Source organism: Nannobrachium achirus (genome assembly GCF_963921795.1).
Source record: "Nannobrachium achirus genome assembly, chromosome: 24".
Lineage (NCBI taxonomy): Eukaryota > Metazoa > Chordata > Actinopteri > Myctophiformes > Myctophidae > Nannobrachium > Nannobrachium achirus.
This window is the reverse complement of record NC_137831.1, coordinates 21989364-22014995: the sequence shown is the minus strand read 5'-3', so window position 1 is coordinate 22014995 and position 25632 is coordinate 21989364. Positions and strand designations below refer to the sequence as shown.

The window sequence follows — 25632 nt, the reverse complement described above, 5'->3', positions numbered from 1 at the left end:
AGAATGAATGGTAGAAAGGGCAGTTATGGAAGAGGTCTTGAGGAAACAAATGTTTGTAAAGGAGCTCAACTGGGACTGGTAGAGGAAAATGACTGCTAAGGTGGAGACCTTTGTTTTTTTATTTTTTATATTTTTTATTTATTTTTTATTATTTATTATTTGCTATTTTGTTGTGTTGGAGACTATATTTCTGTGTTTTCAGTGAGCGCTCTCCCACAAACCACAAGTGATCCCAGGACTGCAGAAGAAGAATGCAACCGGAAATGACGTCATCTGAAATGCCGTCTGCTGTAACGTTATAAGATTTATAAGAATCCATTTATCTCAGATTTTTTTTCCCAGATTGCATTTTTTGTGAAAATAAGCTATATTCAACTGCGCATAAATTTAGAACAGAACAATGTTATTTTCCGGTAGAAAGATTAGACAAGTCAGTACAACGTCACATCCTTTGTTTACATCCGCGTTGGAAAAGAAAATCTGTGGATCTCCAAAGTTAAGGTGAAATCGATAAAAACGCTGGCAAAGGTAGCATTATTAATTAATATATACACGTTGAATGTGTTAAACACTCTAAGTTGCTGTACTAGAAATACCCCCCATTACACACACACATACACAGCCCTGAGAGACATATCTATACCAGGAGGTCCTTGATTGTGGGGGTTGCTGATGATAGTTAAGAACTTTGAGACTGTTCATGGGGGTCTGCATGGCCATGGGGGCAAACTTAATCAATCTTCAAGCTTGCACCACTCCTCCGTTGAACTTAATGGACTTGTGGGGTTAAAAAAATGTTTCTTGAAAAGGTCCAGCGGACCCTTTGGGGTTTTGGAGTTACAGACAAAGCACACTGAATTAATTGATAAAATGTCCGACTCTCCCCATTTACTAACATTATCCCTACCCTAACCACGCACGCCAGACTAATGAGACGTCGGACTCTCGTAATCATTTAGCCATGTGCCAAATTAGGGACATTAGGCATAAAGGCCTAGTTAATTTGACTGATGCTGTTATTTGTCAAACACATTATTGAAAATACAGCATAATACTTAAAATCACTTCTGGACAAAAAACACCAGTGGTAGCCAAAAGTGCTTCCAGGCCTACCTTGGCATGTGCCAAAACAGACCCAATGAGCATTGGCTATGAGTTAATTTCATCAAGCGTCCCGCAAGCCAATCACAACGCGGCCAATGGCACCCTGGGCATGCAACAAACGTTGAGCCATTTGTGCCAAGATGTAGGCCACGCTTCAGTTTACTTTAGGGACCAGAATTTGTTGGGAACCGGACAAAGGCAGATGCTGGAACTTAGCTCCTTCTAGGAGCACCGCTCAAAACCTTTTTAGTCTCAGCTGATAGAGTTTGGGAACCAATGGATTAGACGACACACACCATATTTGGGCGTAGCTGTGGTGAGAATCCCACAGTATAAAATGGACCAGCGCAATAACAGAACAACCCCTTTTGTAACAGACATGTTAGAGTAACACTTACAGCGTCCGACTCTCTTTCGATGAAGAAATAAAAAACTGAAACTTATCTTCAGACCTTCCTAGTTGACTCACTCGCTACAGAACAAGAGATCAACTCTAGTTCCCATTGATAAGACATCTTTCTGTTTAATTACGTTCTAAATTCAACACCACTGCAGCAAGTCTTGGCTCAACCAACAAATCCCGAATCAAGCTATTTCTCAGTTCAGTAGAATATCAGCCATGGATTATTCCCCGCTAATACTGCTAGAGTCATTACAAGAGTCGACTACAACAGTGACAATTGGACCTTGGACACGGGAGACTAGAAGAGTGACAACTGGAACTGGAAGCGAAGCGCATACCACAACGACAACAACGTCAACATTCTCCCCTGCCTCCAAAGCCAATGTAAAAACAGGTTCCCTTCTCTTTATCTTGTCCCCTGCACAGATTGCAATAGGTGCAATGTACCTGGGTGAATGCCCCAGGCAGCCCATGATAACCATCTACTTGCTGGTGTCGGGAGCTTTTAGCCTACTGTCGGTCTTTCTTTCCTTCTTGCAACATACCCTAGACGGCACCGTCAACCCCCTCAACCAAAAGACTAAGTTGAGGTGGGGGTTGTGGACCTTGAATTTCTTGACGTCTCTTCTCCTCTTCTGTTGGTTCATCGCTGGTAACGTGTGGATCTACTCCATCTATGCACCCAACTACAATAAGACATCTGGTCTGTATTGTAACAAGACCCTCTACCTGTTTGCTTTCTGGACCACTACCTTGTCCTACCTCCTACTGGCTGTTCAACTGTTATACATCTCTATTGTGAGCCTCGTTGGCTGGTGCTGTTGGCTTAGACACAGAGATGAATGGGATTTTTAAATTCTGATTAGCTTCTAAAAGCTCGAAAATGAGGAACTTGCTTTTTTTTCTCCCTAGACCTCAGTTTTCCGGCAGCTTTATTTTATTTATTTATTTATTTATTGATAGATTTTGTTTATTTATTTATTTACTTAGTTGTTTTAATTTTCTCCCCCACTATCCAATGAGAGTAGCCTGATTTCAGACTCGGCTCACACTTTAGTCTGACATTGTGCCCTATTCTGGGCGATTTCTGGGGGAGGGACTTTTGGGAGAGCGTGCACGCACGGCTGCGCGACACACAGTGATCGCGACGCACGGTTGCGGTGTGTGTGTGTGTGTGTGTCTGTCTGTCTGTCTGTCTGTCTGTCTGTCTGTCTGTCTGTCTGTCTGTCTGTCTGTCTGTCTGTCTGTCTGTCTGTCTGTGCCAGTGACTGCTTCCACACAGAACTGCGGCCAGAAACATGTAATCAACATTAACAGCTTGGTGAAATCAGCACGCGCGCGCACGTGTGTGCCTGCCTGGTGTGTGAACTTCGTTTGAATCGCTTCAACTGCTGCACGGATTGGATATTCGTTAAACCCACCCCCACCCCCCGCACTCATTGGAGGAGTCACAATTTTGGATGGGAAACGGCCGATTCATTTACTCAACTCAACTCCAGACCAGAGAAACAGTCCACTCTGAGAGTGGGCGGGATCTATGGGCTGGAACCAGGTTACAATTAGAGCACCTATAGACAGAGAGAGAGATGGATTTTTAAAATCTTCTTCCTAGACTTCAGTTTCGGCAGCTTTATTTTATTCATTTACTTATTATTTTATTCCCCCCTTATTCTTTTATAAAAGGACTGTGGCATTTCTTGTTTTAAAATAACGGCAATATACAGTATGTACTGTAATATTAATGATGATTTGGCAAGAACATGTCATACTGTATATATGGACTGACATGAAAGGATATATAACCAAGCGATGAAAACGGTTCACCCCAGCTGGCACTCTGTCGAGGTGCCAACTTGCGCCTTGTTATTTATATCAGGTAGAATGCTGCTCCCTCATTAGCGAAAGTCGGTGCCGTGGACAGCTAGCTTAACTCCAACCTAAATCTTTCCCTTATCCTAAATCTAACTGTAAAAAAAGAAGAAAAATACAAAAATAAAATCCATACATCTTGTGAGGACCAGGAACATTCCACTATGCTTGTGTCGCAGTAATCAGCTCATGTGGGCTGAGAGGAGGAGTTTGCCAGAGCTGATATCTCAGTAACAGACGTACGTTGGCTTTAAAGGACAACTTTCGTTTTTTACAACAAGGGTTCATATTTTAGATTGTAATTAAAGAATATAAAAGATGAGTATTAAAATCATTTCATTTACTTCTTTATATTGTTTTAGAGATTCTTATTTCAGTGGTTGGGGGCATGCGTACAAGTGGCTAAATATGTCATTTTACACAGAATAAGCCCATTCCCAAGATACAACGCAACCTTTCATGTTTGGATGTGACTTATGGGGGCTAGAAGTGTTACTGTAAATAGCAATAAAGAAACTGCTGGCTTATTGTGTCTAAATAGACATATTTAGCCACTTGCGTACGCAACTACGCATGCCCCACATTTTAACACGGTAAATGCGATAAAACAATAGAACGAAGCAAATGAAAACATTTTAACACTCACTTTTTCTTTTCTCTAATTACAATCTAAAATATGAACCCTTGTTGTAAAAAAACAAAGTTGTCCTTTAAGAACCACGCTCTCAAGTTGCCCGTAATTTCGTTTTCATGTCTAAATATGTGCATGGCAGCAGGGACAGAGAGAGGGTGGTTGGAATAAGAAGGAGAAAAAATAAATACAACAGAGAACAACACACAATAACAGGCAAGTAGACAGGTCTGACAAGCAATTATAGCATAGCCTGTTTAGAAGGCAGAATTGGATGAGCTGAAGGAATATATATATATATATATATATATATATATATATATATATAATATATATATATATATAATGTAACAATGAAATTATTAATCAGCAATTCATCACCAACTTCAATGTCATAACGGTGACAGCCCTACTCGGACCACCCCATCCCCATGCACCCGCCGTGCACCTTTGTGTGGCACGGGGCAGTGACCTGCAGTGCAACGGAGCGCGGTAACAGAGGTTACCGCCGAAGCGTAACCTTCCTGCGGTGCAACCATGTGGGTGTCATGATGGGTGGGTGGGTGTCATGACGGGTGGGTGGGGGGGGTGGGATTTTGACGGATGGCAACCTCTCCCCTGCATGGCTATGAGCCAGGATGTCCCGCCTGTCAGGGGAGGGAATCCCATGGGGGGAGAGGGGGGAGTGGGGGGGGAACGTTTTCTGTGGGAGAGAACACAGTTGTTTGGTTCAGGGATGTTCCATTAAGTTGATTAATGGGCTAATTAAATTACCACTAGTAAACACTACTAGGAGATAAGGGGAGGGGCAGAAACTGTCGGGCAGAAACTTTGTATGTCCGAGTTTCACATTTTTCGTAAAGTAGGCCTAAAGCTTCAGCTGATCTACAAGCACCACAACGCCTCGCACCGCGAAGTGTTGTGTGCTTGTAGATCAGCTATTTTCACTAGTTTAAATCATTTTTAAAATGATAAATGCAAAACAAACGGTTTTGGACATGCAAGGTTTCCACCTGACAACAACCATTTATTTTCTATTTTATTTTACAGCCGCTCTGGTGGAAGAAGGCCATGGTCGTGATCCAGCCTGGAAAGAGGGCTTTAAATAGACGTTGATGGTTGCCTAAACACATTATGACGCAATATTTTATGCTTTAAATATAAAAAAAAAAAAGCAGATATACAAGCTCACAGCGCGGCACCGAGTGCCGCGCTGCGAGCTTGTAGATCTGCTATTTTTGAAAAATCGTGAAAATTCAAATTTTGACCCGATTCTATAAGTGTCTTTTGAATCCTTCTAAGATTTTTGGAAAAAACCTATGTTTCTATGTCAGCAATCTGCCTAGCCATCGTCAAAGAAAAGGTCCTTTTCACTTAACTGGAGCTCAGTTAGTCTGTTCTTGAGAGACTACTATGTCAGTGGTGCCCAAACCTTTTCATGTGAAGGACCCCCAAAATGATATTTATTTGGCCACGGACCCCCATTTCAAAATATCTAGTTCCAGGGACCACCCAGAAGCAAAATTTTAGTTACAAACGTTCGCTTTGAAAATACATATATTCAAAGATTTGCACACATTTTCACGACTTTTTCAAAAATAGCAGATCTACAAGCTCGCAGCGCGGCACTCGGTGCCGCGCTGTGAGCTTGTATATCTGCTATTTTTCACTGGTTAAAGCAGTTGATGGTTGCCTGAAGGGGCCGTGCGGCCATATAGAACACTGGTTCCCAAGCACTGGGTCGGGACCCATTTGTGGGTCGAGGACACATTTTTATGGGTCCCTTAATTTTTGTTTCCTATGTGTTTTGACTCGTTATTGATTCAAAACCTTTTCAAAAAACATTCCCAAAAAAGCAATAATTTTTCTCGATAAAGAAGAATGCAATGATGAATGCAATGAATCATTTCATTAAATAAAAGAAAAATCTAAGATTGCATGTTCTCCCCGTGTCCCCTAGGGCAGGGGTTCTTCAAAGTGGGTGACGGGGCACCCTGGGGTGCCGCGACGGCAGTCCAGGGGTGCCGCGAGATCATTTTGATAATATTTGGAATTTATTTGGACACTTGAAGAAATATTTAGTATCATTTTAAACTTGAAGTACAAAGTTATTTTCAGTCAGTTCTAAACAAAATGGCTATTATCTCAACGTTTTCCTCGCAACATAATCACTAAAATATCGTCACTGCGATGCGATGCGAGACGTTGTGTGCTTGTAGATCTGCTGTTTTCACTAGTTTAGTACATTTTATAGATGATAAATACAAAAAGAAAGGTTTTTGGACATACAACGTTTCCACCCAACAACGACGATATTCTATAAATTTAAGGTGCTGGGAGTGAAAATTATAATGTATGGGTGCCTCGGATTAAAAAAATATTTATAGGGTGCCCTGAGACAAAAAAGTTTGGGAACCACTGCCCTAGGGTAACACAACAACAAAACGATAAAAAATATCTGCATCCCCCTGACCAGCCGGGGGGCCTGATGGAGGGGAAAGGAACTGGTTGGAATAACGTGTTCCTTCCACGCGCTACCTACGTCCAACCGGGGAAGCTCCCCCTGTCAGGTGATAAGAAGCAGCTTGCTCACTCCTCGTGCACTGAAGGAAGCATGCGCTCAGTTCGGGGCTCTCCCCAGGTTGGCAGAGGGAGAGCAGCGCGAAAAATGGGTTACAAAATCGTGGGATGCATTTTATTTTATTTTATTTTAATGGGGGGGAAAAAGTGGTAAAATTGGAATGTATAAAATTATTGTCTGAATGTTGATGTTCTCACAAGTATAGTAATAAAAAGTGTGTGTGTGTGCTTGCGTGCGTGTGCGAGCCTGCATGCATGTGTGTGGGAGGTGCTCCATTCCCCTCATGCTGCCAATCAATTTCCACACCTGCGACTCATCACCAGCCCCCTGCAGTTATATTCCTAACCTGGCACTGCAGAGTCTTTGCCAGATCGCTCGGTTGGCCAGCAACATGTATATAGTAGTGTAGTGCTACGGCCAAGTTCAAGTTCTCAGCCAGTCAGTATACTCGTTGTGTTGCCCCAACTCTTGTTTAATTCCATGTTTTCCCTGTGCCTCACGTTCACTTCCAGTTATTGTGTCTCTGCCAGCCTGCCTCACCTGCCTATACCTCGCACAGACTCTTGCCAACCTTCACTTTCCAGTCGATATAGCCTCGCTCTCTCTCTCCGCCTGCCCCCGCTCCACAGTCATTCTGGCTCTGCTCATGATCTTAACCTCTTCTCAGTAAGTCTGTGTTTGTACAGTTGCAAGCCGCGTGCTGGAGTCCTGCTTTTTGGCTCCAAAGGTAACTAAACCTACAAGGGTTCTTTGCTGAAGGTCATGATCACATCCCGCACTGACGTTCTGAGTCACACAGGCAGTGGTGGAAAAAGTGCTCACATTTTCTTACTTAAGTAAAAGTATCAATGCTGCAATGTATTGCAGAAGTACTCTGTTACAAGTAAAAGTAAAAGTGCAAACGTATTGCATCAAAATTAAAGTTAAAAAGTAGAAAGTACTCATTATGCAGAATGTCCCATTTCAAAAGTTTTCAAAGAAATCTACAAGCCATAAGCTACAAGCTAGAAATCGACAAGTAGGTAATGTATGGTTTGTAATAATTGTAATAAAAGTTTTCAAATAATGGTAGTGGAGTAAAAAGTACAATATCTTCCTCTGAGATGTAGTGGAGTAGAAATAAAAGTACTGAAAATTGGAAATACTCCAGTAAAGTAAAGGTACCTCAAAACTGTACTTGAGTAAATGTACTTTACAAAACTGGTCACCAACCACCTGAAATTCAAATACTTTAGTACAGGGGTTCTCAAACTTTTTTGTCTCAGGGCACCCCATGAATATTTTCTTCATCCGAGGCACCCCTACATTGTATCGTCGTTGTCGGGTGGAAACCTTGTATGTCCAAAACCTTCTCTTTTTGTTAGCGTTGTGTGCTTGTAGATCAGCTATTTTCACTACTTGTGTGACACTTTTGTATGATGAAGTAGGGCTTTTATTTGACCAAAAAAACATACACATTTGAAACTTGGAGATACAAGGTTTTTTGCCCGACAAAGACGATATTCATAATTTTCACTCCCAGCACCTTATATTTATAGCATATTCTAGTGATTATGTTGTGAGGAAAACATTGAGATAATAGCCATTTTGGTTAGAACTGAATGAAAATAACTTTCTACTTCAAGTTTAAAATGATGCTAAATATTTTTTTAAGTGTCCAAATATATGCCAAATATTATCAAATTATCTCGCGGCACCCCTGGACTGCCATCGCGGCATCCCAGGGTGCCCCGTCACCCACCTTGAAAACCCCTGCTTTAGTACACCAAATAATACATGTGCTGCACAACCTTCACTTCTTGTGTGCACTTTAAACCACAATTCTATTTACTGTCTTCCCCCTAGATCAAAATGTGAGTCACAATCACCAAAAGCCAGCTGAGCAGATCTTTTTGCCTGATGTGCAGCATTATCAAACATGCATCGGATGTTAATTTCTCAATCGTATCATTCCGTGTCCTGATCAGGGCTGATAACTGCGATTGCATGGTGCTGATGTATCGAACCGGGTGGTATGGTGGAACCTCACCCTCCGCTGTAGAACTGTTGTGCCATTTAAACCGTTTTCCCAACCCCGACGTAAACTTTTTATGTGCCGGTGCTCGGAAAATCATACTCCGGGAGCATGGAACTACCTTTACTTTTTGGATATGATGTCGCGAAAAAAGGGTGATCCACCTCGCCGTGGAGGAATTCCACCACAGCCGGCATATAGGACCGTAGGACCTCATCTCGGAGCACAACAGTTCTACAGCGGAGGGTTCTATATGGGGCTAGTGTATGGAAGCATCCACATGTGTTTTGCTACTGTACTTATTTACTCAGGTTTTTCCATCTGTGTGTGAGTGTGTGTGTGTGTACAGTATAGGAAACAATACTGTATTTGGCTTGCAGGCAGGTGAATGCTCTCTCTTTTGCAGTGTGCAGCCTCTCTGCACTTTTCTGCTCATCATCTCCCACACAACAAAGGCCTCGTTGTGAAACGGGAATCACAGAATTCTAAACGAAAAATACTCAAAATGACTCTGAAAGGCGCAGCACATTTCACATAATTGGCAACGCACTCGCACCGATCTATGAATTACTGACGACGAATCAATACATGTGCATGCGTGCTTAAAAAGACCAATTTGCCTTGTGAACTCTTGACAGTATGGTGTTCAGCCCCCTGAAAATAACAACAGATCGTAAAAGGAAAAAAAAAAACTCTTGAAGGTAGGGTGTCTGGAGGTTCCTCTGCCGCTTCGGATTTTGTTGTAGGCGGCTTGATTTACTCTCTCTCTCTCTCTCTCTCTCCTTCTTATAGATGTGGGTTGCTTCTGTTGTGAGCCCTTGGCTCGCTCCTCACCGAGAGAGCCAGGCACGGGAGCGTCCATCCTCCCCCACGCTAGACGGAGATGCAGCCAAGTTCAGCCGCAGAGCCGTGACCCCGCCTTCCGCGCTCAACAGTTACACGGTAGGTTCAAAGGCCAGCTCCTGGCTCCGCGCGACTCCAACAGAAACGCGGCTTGGCTCTGGTAATTAACTCTCAAATACCTGGAACGCGCCCGAGTCGCGTTAGATTTTAACCACTTTAACCGTTATTTTATGCTTTAACTTTAGAAAAATAGCAGATATACAAGCTCACAGCGCGGCACCGAGTGCCGTGCTGCGAGCTTGTAGATCTGCTATTTTTGAAAAATCGTGAAAATGTGTGCAAGTCTTTGAATATCTTTGACCCGATCTTTGACCCGACTTCTAAATCCTTCCTCTGAATCAGTGGTTCTCAAACTTTTTCATGTCAAGGACCCCCGAAATGACAGGTATTTGGCCACAGACCCCCATTTCAAAATATGTTGTTCCAGGGACCACCCAGAAGCAAATATTTGAGTTACAAATGTTCGCTTTTAAGTAGATATATTCAAAGACTTGCAAAAAAAAAACATGATTTTTCAAAAATAGCAGATCTACAAGCTCGCAGCACGGCACTCGGTGCCGCGCTGATGTGAGCTTGTATATCTGCTAATTTTCAATAGTTAAAGCAGTCAATAATCCTAGGCCTAAATGGGTTTTAAGCGGGATGGCGTGCCGAGATAAGTGGAATTTTGATCTGAGCAAATTATGCGCATGATGATGGAGATGTAGGCGATCTAAGAGAATGAGATATTTTCTTGTTTCTCAGTCCTCCGGGGTCTTCTTCTTTTTCTTCAGCAACGCAAGTCCAGTTTGTTATTTAACTGGCACCATGCGGCGCCGAGTTCCTCACAGAATGTCTTGATCTTTAGAGACACGAGTGATGGGTGGCAGCAGGCACGTGCACACATGAAAGGGGGGCTTGAGCCCCTGCCCTTTTACCCGTCTGTAAAAAGGTGCCCTCTCCAGACCATGAATGCAGTTTTTACTATGGTGAAAGAAATGCAAATGCCCCTCTTTCTATGCCATACCTGAAGGCAGCATTCAAGAGAATTGCCTTGTCCAAACTCTCCTGAACATGAATGCATCATCTTATGTTGAAAGAATTGCCCTCATTGTGTAGAAATTCATGCCGTTACCGCCACATATCCAGGATTTAGTGTGTTATAAAATAGCCGACCTATTGCTGAAATAGCCGAAAATAGAATTGGAGGTCTGCTATTTTCAATATTTTCACCAAAAGGCCCTTTTAGAAATTTCAGCGCCTGCCTCTCTAACATTCTCTACACGTCACTGGGTGGCAGTGGCTGAATGGATGGAGAGAGGCCGTCTGGGAAACTTGAGGTGCCAGGCAGGGACGTGCTGGGCCCCTGATTCAGCCCGGGAAAAAAGAGTTGGAGAGGCCCTCACTGCGCGCTATATAGAGAGAGATCTCTCTCTATAGCGCTGCTGCTACTCAAAGATTTGCCATTTCAGATCATGACAAGTGACAAGCCAGTGGGCCAATTACATGAGTTATATTTCGTTGTTGTCGGGTGGAAACCTTGCAGGTCCAAAACCGTTTGTTTTGTATTTATTATTTTAAAAATGATTTAAACTAGTGAAAACAGTTTTCACTACTTTTGTGCGACAGCCTTGTATGATGAAGCAGGGCTTTGCTTTGCGCAAAAATCTACACATTTGAAACTTGGAGATACGAGGTTTCTGCCCGACAGTGACGATTTACTTTGTTGGCCGCCCAGCCCCCAAAATGGAACGAAGGTCGACATTTTATTTTAAAATTTTTCCTAATGGCCGGGAATTAACCGGCCGTTCGGGAGTTGTCCCGCTTTTCCCAATGGCCAGCACGTCCCTGGTTCCAGGTTTGATTCCTGAGCCCTGGCTATGTGTCGAGGAGGTGTCCATGAGCAAGACACTTAACTCACTCAGCAGAACCATAATATGAGCAGCCATTAGCTGGGTGAAGCTAAAAACTGTTATTCAAGTTTATTCATTTTAAAGATGTGGTGCCATATTTTTGTAACTGTTCTGTTTTGTACATGTCTGTGGCATTCAAATTAATCTAATACAACCCAGGTGTGGTTATAATATGCAAATCTGTCTTCCCTGTGTATTTTTGGTTTCCTCCTGAAAGCTGAAAGCCTCCGAGTCAAAAGGCCCAACTGAAATACACCGCTTCAAAAAATCCCCTCACCCTTTTTACCATACAGCAACACTGTGGGTGTGGCTAACTTCAGCTGGGTCACCAGTCACCCACCTGAAAACCAGGTATACTTAAAGCTATACTATGGAAGTTGCTCAACTACTGGTCAGTAGCGGTATTGCTTTTTTCGTCCGCTTTTCGCCCGGGGTCGCCGCGGATCACCGGAGCGGGGCCGTGGACCACCGCGTCCGCCTGCGAGACGAGACGCATCCGTAGAGGGGTCTCGCGTCCCTCTGCGACCAGGCGTTGGGGAGTAACAGGCTAGACTCCTACACCAGAGTAAACACTGCTGTTGAGGCAAGCTACTTCCTGAAAAGACGGAAAGACACGCTGTGATTGGCCGGTCTGGAGACAGCGTATACGGAAGGATGCAGACATCTTATGGTTGTCCACATACTCTGACAGCACGTGAACACTTCAGAAGTCTATACTTCAGCATCATGGTGAGATTGTAGATCTGCTATTTTCACCACTTTTGTGCGACACTCTGTATGGTGAAGTAGGACAGTAATTTACAAAAACACAAACGTAGAAATATGGAGATAAGAGGTTTCTACCTAACAGCAACAATTTGCTGTTTGATTGGGCATCATTCTTTTTTTTTTTTTTTACCGCTGCCTGGTATTGCTGTTGACTCGCTATGAGACGCTGACATTTTCCTTTAAAGTAAGATCCCCGCTAACACGTGTATTAAACAGGCCTCCCCTATATTGTTTTCATTGATTCTGTCATGGCAGCCTTGTAACCGAGCCCTGCTTCATAATTGGATTCCTGCATTGGACACAATAAGTCCAATTCCCCAGAAAAAAATAATAAAAAATAAAAAACACACACAAAAAAAAAAAAACATGGGGGAAACGGAAGCACCTGTCTGTTACTGTGGCTGCTGATTGTCAAATTATTACGACCGTACCGCGAGGCGTTTTGTGCTTGTAGATCGGCTGTTTTCACTACTTTTGTGCGACAGCCTTGTATGATGAAGCAGGGCTTTACTTTGCAAAAAAACGTACACATTTTAAACTTGGAGATACAAGGTTTCTGCCCGACAGTGACTATATGTATATGTGTAACACCTGATACTGTGTTGATGTGTCACTGTGACATCACAGGTGACATCGCAGTGATGTCAGATACTCAGTGCAGGGATCTCTATATTATGGGCATAAAAGGGATTCTGTTAGGGATCTCCAGATATGGGCATAAAAGGGATTAGTGATGTCAGATACTCAGAGTAGGGATCTCCATATATGGGCATAAAAGGGATTCTGTTTGGGATCTCCATATGTGGGCATAAAAGGGATTGTATCCCAGATGATGCCCTGTTAGGAGAACCACACTATCAGAATCCATATATGGCCAAGACAGATGGCGCTTTTCACCCGTAGGCGTCTTACTGGTTATAGATACTCACTGTCACATCTTACTCCGCTACAAGTGGAAGTAGCTGTACATAGTAGTAGGGGAGTACTTAGTTAAAGAGGTGGTGCCATAGTTTTGTACTTTTTTCTGTTTTGTATGTGTCTCTGGAGTTAACATGGAGCTCTAATAGACCCCCAGGTGTAGTTATAATGTACAATGTTCCCTGTGTATTTTTGGTTACTTCCTGAAAGCTGAAGGCCTCTGAGTAAAAAGGCCCAATTGAAATACACTGATATAATGAAATCATAATATCACCCCCTCCCCTTTTTTTATCATTCAACAACAGCTGTTGGTGTGGCTAACTTCAGCTGGGTCACCACCCACCTGAAAAAACCTTAATGAAACCTTAATGAGCACACAGTGAGCACATAGAAACATAATTTCACTTTTTCTTTTCACTTTCTGTACACTTTTTTGAAAAGAATCTTCTCCAAGTATAACCATAACACTGATGATTATGTTGTTGGGGGGGGGGGGGGGGGGGGGATCACAGCACCCCATCTTAAAAAAAGAAAAAGAAAAAAAAGGATTCAAAAATATATTGTACATTTAGTTATTGATATGCATTGCTGTATTGTAATTTTGACATTTTCCCAAAAGATTCAAAGCGATGAGCTAGTTTCACTATATTTGAAATAGGGCACAAGTGGTTCATTCATGATGCACTGTACTTTTCCCCTGCCTAGAAATGAAGTGGAGTCAAAAGTACAATATTTGTCCTTGAAATGCAGTCGGAATGAAAGGTCATAAGTATGCGATAATACAAATACTCAAGGTAAAGTGAATGACACTAAAAAAAAAGATTTACTCGAGTGAAGTACACTTTGTTAATGCCAACCACTGGTGCTGAGGTGGGTATATGGCCGCAGTGGCGTCACAAGGGGGGGTAAAGTGGGACTGAGTTACAAGGGCCCAAGGTGGAGGGGCCTTAATTATTTTATACATTAGCTATTGAAAAAATGTAGATCTGCTATTTTTGAAAAGTTAGGGAACTGCCCCTCCCTGGAACTAAATATTTTGAGATGGGGGTCCGTGGCCAAATACATATAATTTTGGGGGTCCTTGACATGAAAAAGTTTGAGCACCACTGACACTTCAAAAAACCTTAGAAGGATTTGAAATATTCAAAGTATTGCACAAATGTTCACGATTTTGCACACTGGTGGTGACACTGATGAGCTTGTATCTGCTATTTTTCAATAGTTAAAGCACAAAATAATTGTGCGGGGGCCTGCAGTGAATCCTTGTGCCCAGGGCCCAGAATTTGGTGCGACACCCCCTGCCCACCACTGGTGCTGAGGTGGGTTATGGCCGGCTCTGTCGCAGCCATCTGACTGATCTAATGAATGAATACCAGGCTTCACACTGCAAAGCATAATTTTGTAATATGATATATGGTCTGAGCTCTTTCTAGATGGAATCACTGACAGTGTGCTTAACTGAGAAACTGCACCTTTCCTTTTCTTGTTTCTTTTCTCTTCACGTTCACACTTCAGAAAGCTCTGTTTCTATGGTTTAAATGAACAGCGTTTATAATGGTGTGACAAGTGAGGATAAGATATTATGTCCTTGCTTTGTGTCTGTCTTGATGCGACACGTAAGTAAAATATTGCCGGGTGCGATCTGATAATATTAACTACTTTTCCTCCTCGCAGTTTCACAAGAACTGCACGAGTCAGGCCGAACCTGAAAACTTTTTTCCCTTCTTTTTAAACCCCTAACTCAGCTGAGTTTTCATCCAAAGATATTCCTTACTAAACCTACCGGCGGGAAAGCATCTGCGTCATTTTAGATGTTAACCCCTTGAACCACTATTTTATACTTTGGCTTTTCACGTTGTGAGCTTGTAGATCTGCTATTTTTGCCAAATGTTCACCCCCAGAATAGGACCACTAGGGTTGAGGTGGTAAAAGGTGTAATCGGTGACTATTTTTGGCACTGAAATTTCTTTCAGTGTGGATATCTGTAGCTCTTAAATTTATTGTGTTGTCCTCATGCAAGAGAGGTTTTATCTGGAACACGTTGGCCATAACACCTTGATGGGGAAACTCCATTTGGGAATCGGTCCCCAAATGATCTTTTCATCCATCCATTTCAAGTTTAACTTCTGGGGGCAACCTCATTTAAAATAATAATAAAAAAAACTATTATAATGTTCTTATTTTGTTCATGTACTGCGTGACTAAAGCATGACTGTACTGATGATACCAAATTATTGAAATCCAAAACATGGAATAGACTTATATATACCATCAGTATACAGTGAGTAGACTTGGACCATGCAGCATTGATGACTATACCGTATACAGTGGCTGACTTTCCATGCAGTCTCCAGGTTTCCTTCAGAATGGGTAGGACTCAGATTTTGTAAATACCGTTATTTTAAAATGTGTAGCACATTAGGAGACCAATAGGCCTACATTTAACTTAAAGGAGCTATAGTCAACTTTTTCTTGTAAAACGGATGCTAAAATAAAAATAATTTTTCGAAAATATTTTATAAAAAAATAAGCTTCATATATGTGTTTCTATTCAGAAATGACCACAAAAAGCGTAAAATAATGATAAAATAATCATTTTGGCCATTGTCAGACCGACACTTTGTTTACATTCTAGTCTATAGACTAGGATGTAAACAAAGTGCCGGCCCTACAATGAAAAAGTTGACTATAGCTCCTTTAAGGCTGTGTTTCTGGTAATATTATTGACCGCTCATTTAATGTGTCAGTGGCACAAAAAAAAAACACTGTATGCCTGTGATGAACCCTGCTCTATGGCAGTGGTTCTCAATCTGTGGGTCGGGACCCCCAGGGGGGTCGCCAAATTATTTTGGGGGGTCCCCAGAGGATTAGCTTAATGTGCAACATTGTTTTCTCACTCAACAGTAAACAAACGCACTTAAGTGTATAGAGGGTATATGCACATTTCTGAAGTAACAATGTAAAGACTTTTTAATACCTCTAAAATGACAAATTAAACATTGGCCAAAATTGTCAAATATTAGAGACTGAAATTGTGAAAATAGCATATCTACATGCTCACAACGCCTTTAGTTACGTACCTACCTACATTACGTAGATGCGTAAGTTATGCCAAAAGCGTAGTAACCGGAAATCGCCTAAGCTCTCTGGAAAGTAAACAGAGCCGTCTTCTCATCAAGTACTGCAAGTGCGGGATCTAACAGCACGTCGATTCGTCTCTTGGAACTATAAAAAGACGATTCATGAAGAAAAAAGTAACACTCTCTGGAAAGTAAACAGAGCCGTTTTGGTGTCATTCAAGTATGCCTTTAATGGCCCCAATTGCACAATGCACTACTCGTCAGATCAATTAAGTACCAAATTGCAAACACCCATACAGTACTTTCGAACGAAACTGTGCTGATGCACAATTACAGCAAAAATGGGCTAGAGAACAAAAGGCGCAAGTTGGCAAGTTTTCCTCTATTTTTCACAGAGCTTTTGTTTTGTAGGGGTGAGGGACACGGCACTAACACCCCACTCTGCAAGAGTAGTGTACTCGTGGGAGAGTTGGATCCATACTGCCCGCAGCTGTTAGTGTTCTTGCCATCACTGCCACTGCATCCTTGTCCACCAGAAAAGATGTCAAACAACACTTGGAAATGGAGGACTGCAGAGAGAAAGCCTATAGCGTCCCTATTTTGGGGGGCGAGCGTTCAGCAAAAACTAGCAGTTTACAGTTTAGGCATTTAGCAGACGCTTTTAATCCAAAGTGACTTACAATAAGAAGATAATACATCACTATAATAAACAAGATAACACGTCAGAACATCATCAACAATATAGCAATTGCATATGAATATCAAAAAACAATATTACCAGTAAAGAAAAGGATTCTAAAAAACCTAAAAACAAATGCTAACTAGCTTCATGTATGGTCATTGAGTGTTTCAGTAGTGCTATGGGTTTAGGTGGAGTCTGAAAAGGTGAGTCTTCAGTCCACGGCGAAAGCTAGCGGATCTTCAAGCGTACAGCGGCTCACAACGCCACACGTTGTGAGCTTATAGATCAGCTATTTTCTGAGAGATTTTGTGTAGAGGTGGGGCAAAAATGTTGGATCTACGGTAGTACAGGGCCCTGGGGACCCTGGTCAACAAAGTACATTTACGTAGCTCACTCGGTTGCGCTCTTGCCTTTAGACCACGAGGTCATGGGTACGATCCCGGGCACCGCCACCTCAATATATGAGTTGCACGGCTTTGGTGCGGCAAGTTGTGTGGCGAGTACTGGGAGCTGATGGTACAGTATCTGTGGAGCTCCACCTCAGCAATCCATCTCTCAGGGGTCTAGCGCATTGTAACGGGGACAGACTCCTGTGTGTTACCGGCTGGTACCGACAATAAACCACTCCCGACCCACTTGCTAAGTCGTTAAAAGTCCTAAATATCCAAATATTTGGCTTGAATCACAAGCCGGATATAAGATCACCGGGGGGGGGGCATGAGGCCTTGTCTACAACAATACCTGATCTATAATCTGACACCACGTCGATGCGACAAGCAGTGAGAATATGGTATAGGGCTTAAGAGGTAAACATGTCTGAAAAACACAAGTGTGTGTGCCTGGCTGTCACAGGACCCAAGAGCAGGACCACAGGAAAAAAAAGTCTCTATTCATTCACATCAGACAGAATGTCATTTCTTTTCAGTAGCATAAAGTAGATAATATAATAATAACATAAGGGAGCCTAGTGCTTTATCCAATTGTACATACCGTAGCTATAGTTTTGATCTCCATCTTGATGCACGCTAACAAAAACAGCTGCCAAAACACAAGGGCGAAATGTTACCCGTTGCAGACATCTTTATTGTGTAGAACTAATGAGCAATATGAAACATCTGTGATTGTTTTAGTTATGTCTTCATAATGACAGGTTGGAACAGGGTGTCCTCAAATTGAAACTTCCTCAGGAAAAAAAAGTTCTGTGCTATGTGTGTGATTCTGATCTTTTTTTGTAATTGTGGGCTCGCCTGGAAGGCGAGCACACGTATGTTATCTTCATTATTTATTTATAGCTATATGTGTATCTCCTCAAAACTTTGGCGCGCTTCATCTCTTAAACGCTTACACCTTTCAACACCATTCAATTTTTTATGTGTTCAGCTTACTGAGGACACGTGTGCTTGTATTCTTGGTTTTGAAATGTTTTGTAGTATAAATATAAAAAAATAAAAATGTTTAACTTTAAGCACCCAATGCATTTCCAATGGGTTTAGACAGAGTGGAGAGAAGGATAATAGACCCATGTTTATGTTAAGGCGCTGTGGCTGCAGTGTTCACACTTCAGATATGCTATCTATATCATTGCGTTCACACAGGTCTGCTCTCTGATTTGATCCAAATATCTAAGCTTTGTGATGTATATATTCTGAGTTAAAACTACAAATATCTATAAATGTCCCTCTCCACTCTACTGATTGAGACAGCTGTGATTAAAGGCCTGTCTGTCATTGGCTGTTCTGTGGTGCTGCAAAGTAACCAAGTACATTTACTCAAGTATATACAAGTACTTGTACCTACAGTACAATTTTGAGGTACTTTTACTCTACTTTCCATTTTTGTTACATATACTCTACTATAAATACAGCATTTGACAGCCTCAGTTACTTGTTACTTTGCAGATTTTATTATTAATAAAAAACATAGATGGACCACTTAATACTGCTATGAAGTTGATCTACAATGTGCACACGCACGCACGCACGCACGCACGCACACACGCACACACACACACACACACACACACACACACACACACACACACACACAAACAACTGTTACTGTGTTACTGTGGAGACGTTTGCTTGTATTTGTCTTTGAGACATGTTTTGTAGTGTTTTAGAAATTTTACTTAAAAAGAATAAGGTTTTAGGATCCCGGGCAATGGGATTTACAGTATATATCCTAGAACCCGCAGGGACAATCAGCCGTATTAGTGGTTGTTGTTGGTTTTCAGGGAGATATCACAACCAATGCATTTTCAAATCAGATCCATAAACACAATAAAAGTCATGCTCCACTCCTCAGTCTGGAGTGGCCACATAGAAGAACGCCTTGGTTATAGACATAGTGGAGGACAGATGTGATCTGGGATTGTTAACCTACAGTATATGCACTCAATATACACCTCTAGAACACATAGAATATGTACAGTAAGGTTCAGTAGAGTACAGTAAAAGTACAGTAAGGTTCAGTAGAGTACAGTAAAGTACAGTAAGGTACAGTAAAGTACAATAAAGTACAGTAAAGTACAATAAAGTACAGTAAGGTACAATGGAGGACAGTAAAGTACAGTAGAGTACAGTAAAGTACAGTAGAGTACAGTAAAGTACAGTATAGTAAGGTACAGTAGAGTACAGTACAGTAAGGTACAGTACGGTACAGTAGAGTACAGTATAGTATAGTACAGTAAGGTACAGTACAGTAAGGTACAGTAGAGTACAGTAAAGTACAGTACAGTAAGGTACAGTAGAGTACAGTAAAGTACAGTAATGTACAGTACAGTAGAGTACAGTAAAGTACAGTAAGTTACAGTAGAGTACAGTAAAGTACAGTAAGGTACAGTAAAGTACAAAACAAAACAATACAGTAAGGTACAGTAGAGTACAGTAAAGTACAGTAGAGTACAGTACAATAAAGTACAGTAAAGTAGAATAAAGTACAGTAAGGTACAGTGGAGTACAGTAAAGTACAGTAGAGTACAGTAAAGTACAGTAGAGTACAGTAAAGTACAGTATAGTAAGGTACAGTAGAGTACAGTACAGTAAGGTACAGTACGGTACAGTAGAGTACAGTATAGTATAGTACAGTAAGGTACAGTACAGTACAGTAAGGTACAGTAGAGTACAGTAAAGTACAGTACAGTAAGGTACAGTACAGTAAGGTACAGTAGAGTACAGTAAAGTACAGTAAGTTACAGTAAAGTACAGTACAGTACAGTACAGTACAGTACAGTAAGGTGCAGTACAGTATAGTAAGGTACAGTACAATACTGTAAGGTACTGTACCTTACAGTACCTTAAAGTATCCTATTTGTTGGGTTGGAAGCGAGCCCACACTGTTTCGAAGGAACAGTATTTCTAGTTCAAAATGTACTTGAGTAAAAGTACGAAAGTGTTGGCATCAAAATGTACTTGAAAGTACCAAAAGTAAAAGTACAATATGTTTGAAAATAGACGATCTACAAGCTTGTTTGTTTTTTCATAAATGAATGCCTTACTTCGTCATACTATATAGTGTCAGATCATTTTGAGCGAGTAGATCAGCTGATCTACTCGCTCAAAATGTTATTTTTGCTATTTTTGAATTTGAATCCTGAAAACGTAACAGTTTTGGACAGTTTTGTTTTCATGTGGGTCCAGTGCTCAACGTGTTGACACGAGTCCACTGCAGGTCCTCCTTACCCCCTGATTGGGTATAAATCGCGGCAAGCTTCCAACTCAAGGGCCTGGCCCCGAGGACTGATATTATCCGGATATTCTTAGACCATGTCGACAGATTTTCATGCAAAGCGAAAATCTGTCTGGAGAGATTATGGGAAAACCTAATGAGAGGGCACGGCAGCATGGCAGATGGCACCTCACACCCTTAACTTTACCCGCACTCCCCCCAACCCCCCCTGAGCCTGCTTATACTGACCGGCATCATCCTGCCACTTTCGGCATGGATGACATGAGGCAGAATTCATTATCGGGATCAGTGTGGCAGTGAGAAAGCCACTCTCCACTTGGGAGTATATTTTCACTTGATGCCTAAATTCTGCTCTGTACGTGTCGCGGACCACAAATATAGCCGATCTATAGGCTCACAACGAGTCGCGGATGCAACGCTTTGTGAGCGTATAGATCGTCTCGCGCACCTTGTGCTTTTTAAGCTGTGCTAGCCACTTTTACAAGTGGCTTTGTGTGTGTGTGTGTGTGTGTGTGTGTGTGTGTGTGTGTGCGTGTGCGTGTGCGTGTGCGCGTGCGCGTGCGTGCGTGTGCGGGAGCCAGTATAGAGTTAGTAATAAGGGAAAGTAAAGGCGTCAGTAATAGGCAGCATAAGGCAGGAGGGAGTCAGTAATAACTTAAGGGAGAAAACTGAATCAAAGGCACTGCTCACTTCACACTTCAATTCACACTGCGTGTGATTTGGTACGGTTCACCTTGTTTTCACCACATTGCATTTAAACGAGTGAGCAAGTAACAGAGTCGAATCTAATCTAACTGGTAAGACGCCTCAGGGCGACAAGCGACATCGCCCTAAAGGACGTCAAAAGTGTACACGGACGGATGGACGGACGGACGGACGGACGGACGGACGGACGGAGTCAGCATGTGCCGTTTCACATGCTAATCGGCGACCTTTGGTCGCAATCAAATATATCGTCGTTGTCGGGTGGAAACCTTGTATGTCCAAAACCGTTGGTTTTGCATTTATCATTTTAAAAAGTATTTAAACTAGTGAAAACAGCCGATCTACAAGCACCCAACGCCTCGCACTGTGAGGCGTTGTGTGCTTGTAGATCTGCCGTTTTCACTACTTTTGTGCGACGGCCTTGTATGATGAAGCAGGGCTTTACTTTGCGAAAGAACGTACAGATTTGAAACTTGGAGATACGAGGTTTCCGCCCGACAACGACGATATGTATACAGCACATTTAAAAAAAACGACTGTGCTGTGAAAGTGCTGTTCAGAAGAAGATCAACATGCATGGTGTAAAAGAGCACTGAGATGCCCTAGATGGCAACCTTAGAAAGCATCAAATCTTTACACAGTTCAAGTTTTAGTAATAGAGATGAAAGGCCAGTGAGTGAAACGCTAAGCATCAATTGTTTCGTGAATAACACAAATTAAATATTTCCCTGCAAGGGGGGAGGAAGTAAACGCTGACCCTCGGTGTCACACGAGCAAAGCCGAGCCACGCTGCAGAAATTAGAATATTTGGCAAAGTCTTTTTCTGTTTTCATGTTACATTCTCCACTCGGTCAAGCAGAATTTAAATGTAGACATTTCCCTCAGCCGGCCCAGTCTTGTTTCCATCTCTGAGAATAGGCTATTCAAATCAAATCAAATCAAATGTATTTATATAGCACATTTAAAAACAACTCTCATTGTACCAAAGTGCTTCACAGGTCAAAAAATGCATCATTACAAACAATCATAAATGAAAAAAATAAAATAAAAGTAGAATTGACAACATACAACCATAGTACTTCACATTAAAAACATAAAAAAATTGTAAGGGAAAAATGGAAAGGCATCTAATCAAAAAAGTGCACAGTTCATCAGGGGGATTCAAAGGCTTGTGAAAATAAAAGTGTTTTAAGCCTGGTTTGAAAAACTTCAACAGAAGGGGCAAACCTAACAGAGGCGGGAATGCTGTTCCACAAGGTGGGGCCAGCGACAGCAAAGGCTGCGGTCCCCCCTGTGTACCTTGTTAGAGAACGGGACCTCAAGTGTCCCCCTATCTGCTGACCTGAGGGTCCTAGTGGTGCATGGGGGGATAAGACAGGAGTTCAGAGATGTATGAAGGGGCCAGTCCATTTAAGCCTTTATAAACAAAGAGTAGGATCTTGAAATTGATTCTGTACCGCACAGGTAGCCAGTGGAGAGATGCCTATAGAGGGTATGCGCGTGACATCACTGTTGCTGGAAGTTATGTGGGAACACGCCTACTAAGTGGCAAAAAAACTAATTTCTGCCATTGACAGCCCATATATCCAAACAGAAAAGTCCTATCTGATTGTATTAAACAAAGTTAACTCACCAACATTGCGGCTGTACTGAAAGCTTGAATTATCCTCTTTCTACCTGCAAAGTTTTTGTTTCATAAAAATCCACCATAGGCATGCTAGGAGCTACTTTCTGTCAAGACATTCTGTGCAGGTTTTTATTTTTCCAAGTGTCAGAGTTTGGAAGCACTCGTTTTCAACAACACAACATCCTGCTGCCTCCTGCATTATGTGCAAATTAGAAACAGGTGGTATGCAGGGCCGTTGAGTGATTTGCACCTAGCACTTCCAAACTCCAATGCTCCATGCTGCTCCATGTTTTGCCACTCAGTCTAGATTAGGGGGGCGGGTCCCAGTGGACATGCATACCCTCTATATGGGAGTAATGTGCTCTCCCCTCCTCCTATTCCCCAGGAAGAAGGGTTAGTAGTACTATAGTTCTGATTCCTAACTCCCGGGGAAGATAATCGTCTCTGTCGGGTGGAAACCTCATTATGTCCCAAAACTGTTACTTTCCAAGATTCAAATTCAAAAATGGCAAACGTAGCAGATCTACAAGCTCAAAACACGGTGCGGAGTGGATCTGCTACTTTGAATGCTTTTGGTGTGAAGCTGTAGTACGATCAAGAAGGCTTAACTTCTCAAGTTTCCAGTGTCCCGTGAAGCCTTGCGTGAAAGGTGGGCATCACTTCCTGCAGTGGCGTCAGTTCAGTAAAAGCTAGGGTATGGCAAAGATGGGAGTCCTCATGGAAAAGAGGCCTTACATTTTGTAAAACACTATTTTTCTATTTCTATTTTTCTATTTCTATTGTGAAAATAGCAGATCTACATGCTCACAACGCCTTGCGCTTGACCATTTTGTCAAGATGGGGAGAATACAAGTGTGGAGAATATAATTATAATACCTTGTTAAAGTGACCATTTTGTAATCATTTTTGCTGTGCTGCTGTGACACCTGCATCTCTGCATGGTGATTGGTGTTTGTTAAGTGATTTGAATCAGCCGCGTGCAAGGAAGATCAAAGAAGGAATGGACACCGACGTCATTTTAGGCTCCATGGCCATCCGCCATGACACTTTGGCCAAAATAACATTAGCGTCTATGAGCACTTCGTCACTTCCGCCACCCAAAAGTGTCATGGCGGCGTCCCATGGTGTGCCAACTTCCGGGTGTTGTCTGTTCCTGCCTAACCTTCCTTGGCCGTGTGGAGGAAGTGAAGCCCATATTAACACCCCCCCCCCCCCTTTCCCCAGTAAACTCCTTGGTAGGGATGGGACGATAAGCAATATTATCGTTTATCGTGATAAAAAACACTCGCGATAATCGTATCGTGGAGATTTAATTTATCGTGATATTGTCCTCCGTCAGGGATCAATTCACCTTTTATTTGCAGAGCTGCATATCCGGTACCACTTAAACATTATAATCGGTAAAAGGTACTTATAGTATACGTACTTGATACAGTCTTTCTTTCACTCTCTATCAAATGTCTTTGCCGGAAAATAGCCGATCTACAAGCTCACAACGCGTTGCGACGCGTTGTGAGCTTGTAGATCTGCTATTTTTTGGCAAACGTTCCACCCCAGGATAATGGATTTTGATTATCGCGATAATATCTTAAAGGAGTAGTTCACCCCCAAAATGACTTTGTTTCTATTGATTAGTCACGCCATGGAGACTAGAGTTCAATAATATTTTTAGTTTTTTGTCACATTCCTAAGACAAAAATGTGATAACAATAAATTTACCCCCATTCGTTCCGGATGGGGACCCGTTTCGAAACGGGTCCCCATCTGGAATCAATGGGGGTAAATTTACCCGAATCAAATTTTTGTCTTAGGAATGTGACAAAAACCAAAAAATATTATTGAACTCTACTCTCCATGGCGTGACTAATCAATAGAAAAAAAGTCATTTTGGAACTACTCCTTTAAATCACGATTTCTTTTGTCACAATAATCGTGATGTGAAAATTTCGGATTGTCCCATCCCTTCTCCTTGGGAAACTTGTGGATACGACAAAAAAAAACACAAAGTTAGAACAACGGAGATAGGAGGTTTCCGCACGACAGCGTCGATATCCAGTCCAGACAGACGTTCACACAACCGTCTGTTACTTTCCCCCTCTTTCTCTCCCCAGAAACGTAGCGTATAAAGATGGCAGAGAGGGAGAGCGCGGTCGTGAGCCTGTCAGATGAATATTCATTTTTATGACTGCAGAGAGAGATGCTCGCCGGTCCAGAGACTGCTGCAGACTGCAGCATTTCCTGGATCCACTCTAGAGCACCAGTTAATATAGACTCAGTTGACTGGGCGGGGTCCCTCAGGGCTCTGTACGTGGTCCTCTCTCTTTTTCTTTCTTTCTTTCTCCCTCTACACCAGGGGTCTTCAACGTTTTCAGGCCAAGGACCCCTTAGTTGAGAGAGAGAGATGAAGTAGGGACCCCCACAACCTTTTCATAGATTCCATATAGTTTGACAGCACAATCATCAGTGTATCGGTATTTTGGATTCTTGTCAATTTGTGTTTTTGCATTTTTAACCACTTGAACTGTCAATACATAATAAACTGCTCTTTTTTCCCCTCTATACCAAACCTCTTTGCCGAAAATAGACGATCTACAAGCTCACAGCGCCTCGCAGCGCGAGGCGCTGTGAGCTTGTAGATCTGCTATTTTTGGCTAAAGTTCTCAGAATATGGACACTAGGGTTCAAGTGGTTAATATAAAAAAGGAGATTTATTTTCCTATCACACAAGGATTTGGAGGCCCCCCTGTAGTAACTCTGAGGACCCCCTA

General features: G+C 42.2%; 1 protein-coding gene across 1 annotated transcript in view; it reads left to right on the top strand.

Moving 5' to 3' along the window:
- LOC308280042 (receptor tyrosine-protein kinase erbB-4-like) overlaps positions 1–25632 on the top strand; it is a 789750-nt gene that overhangs the window by 648891 nt on the left and 115227 nt on the right. Inside the window, 1 exon segment of the mRNA XM_080720298.1 lies at positions 9395–9544. Coding sequence (XP_080576424.1) covers positions 9395–9544 — 150 coding nt within the window.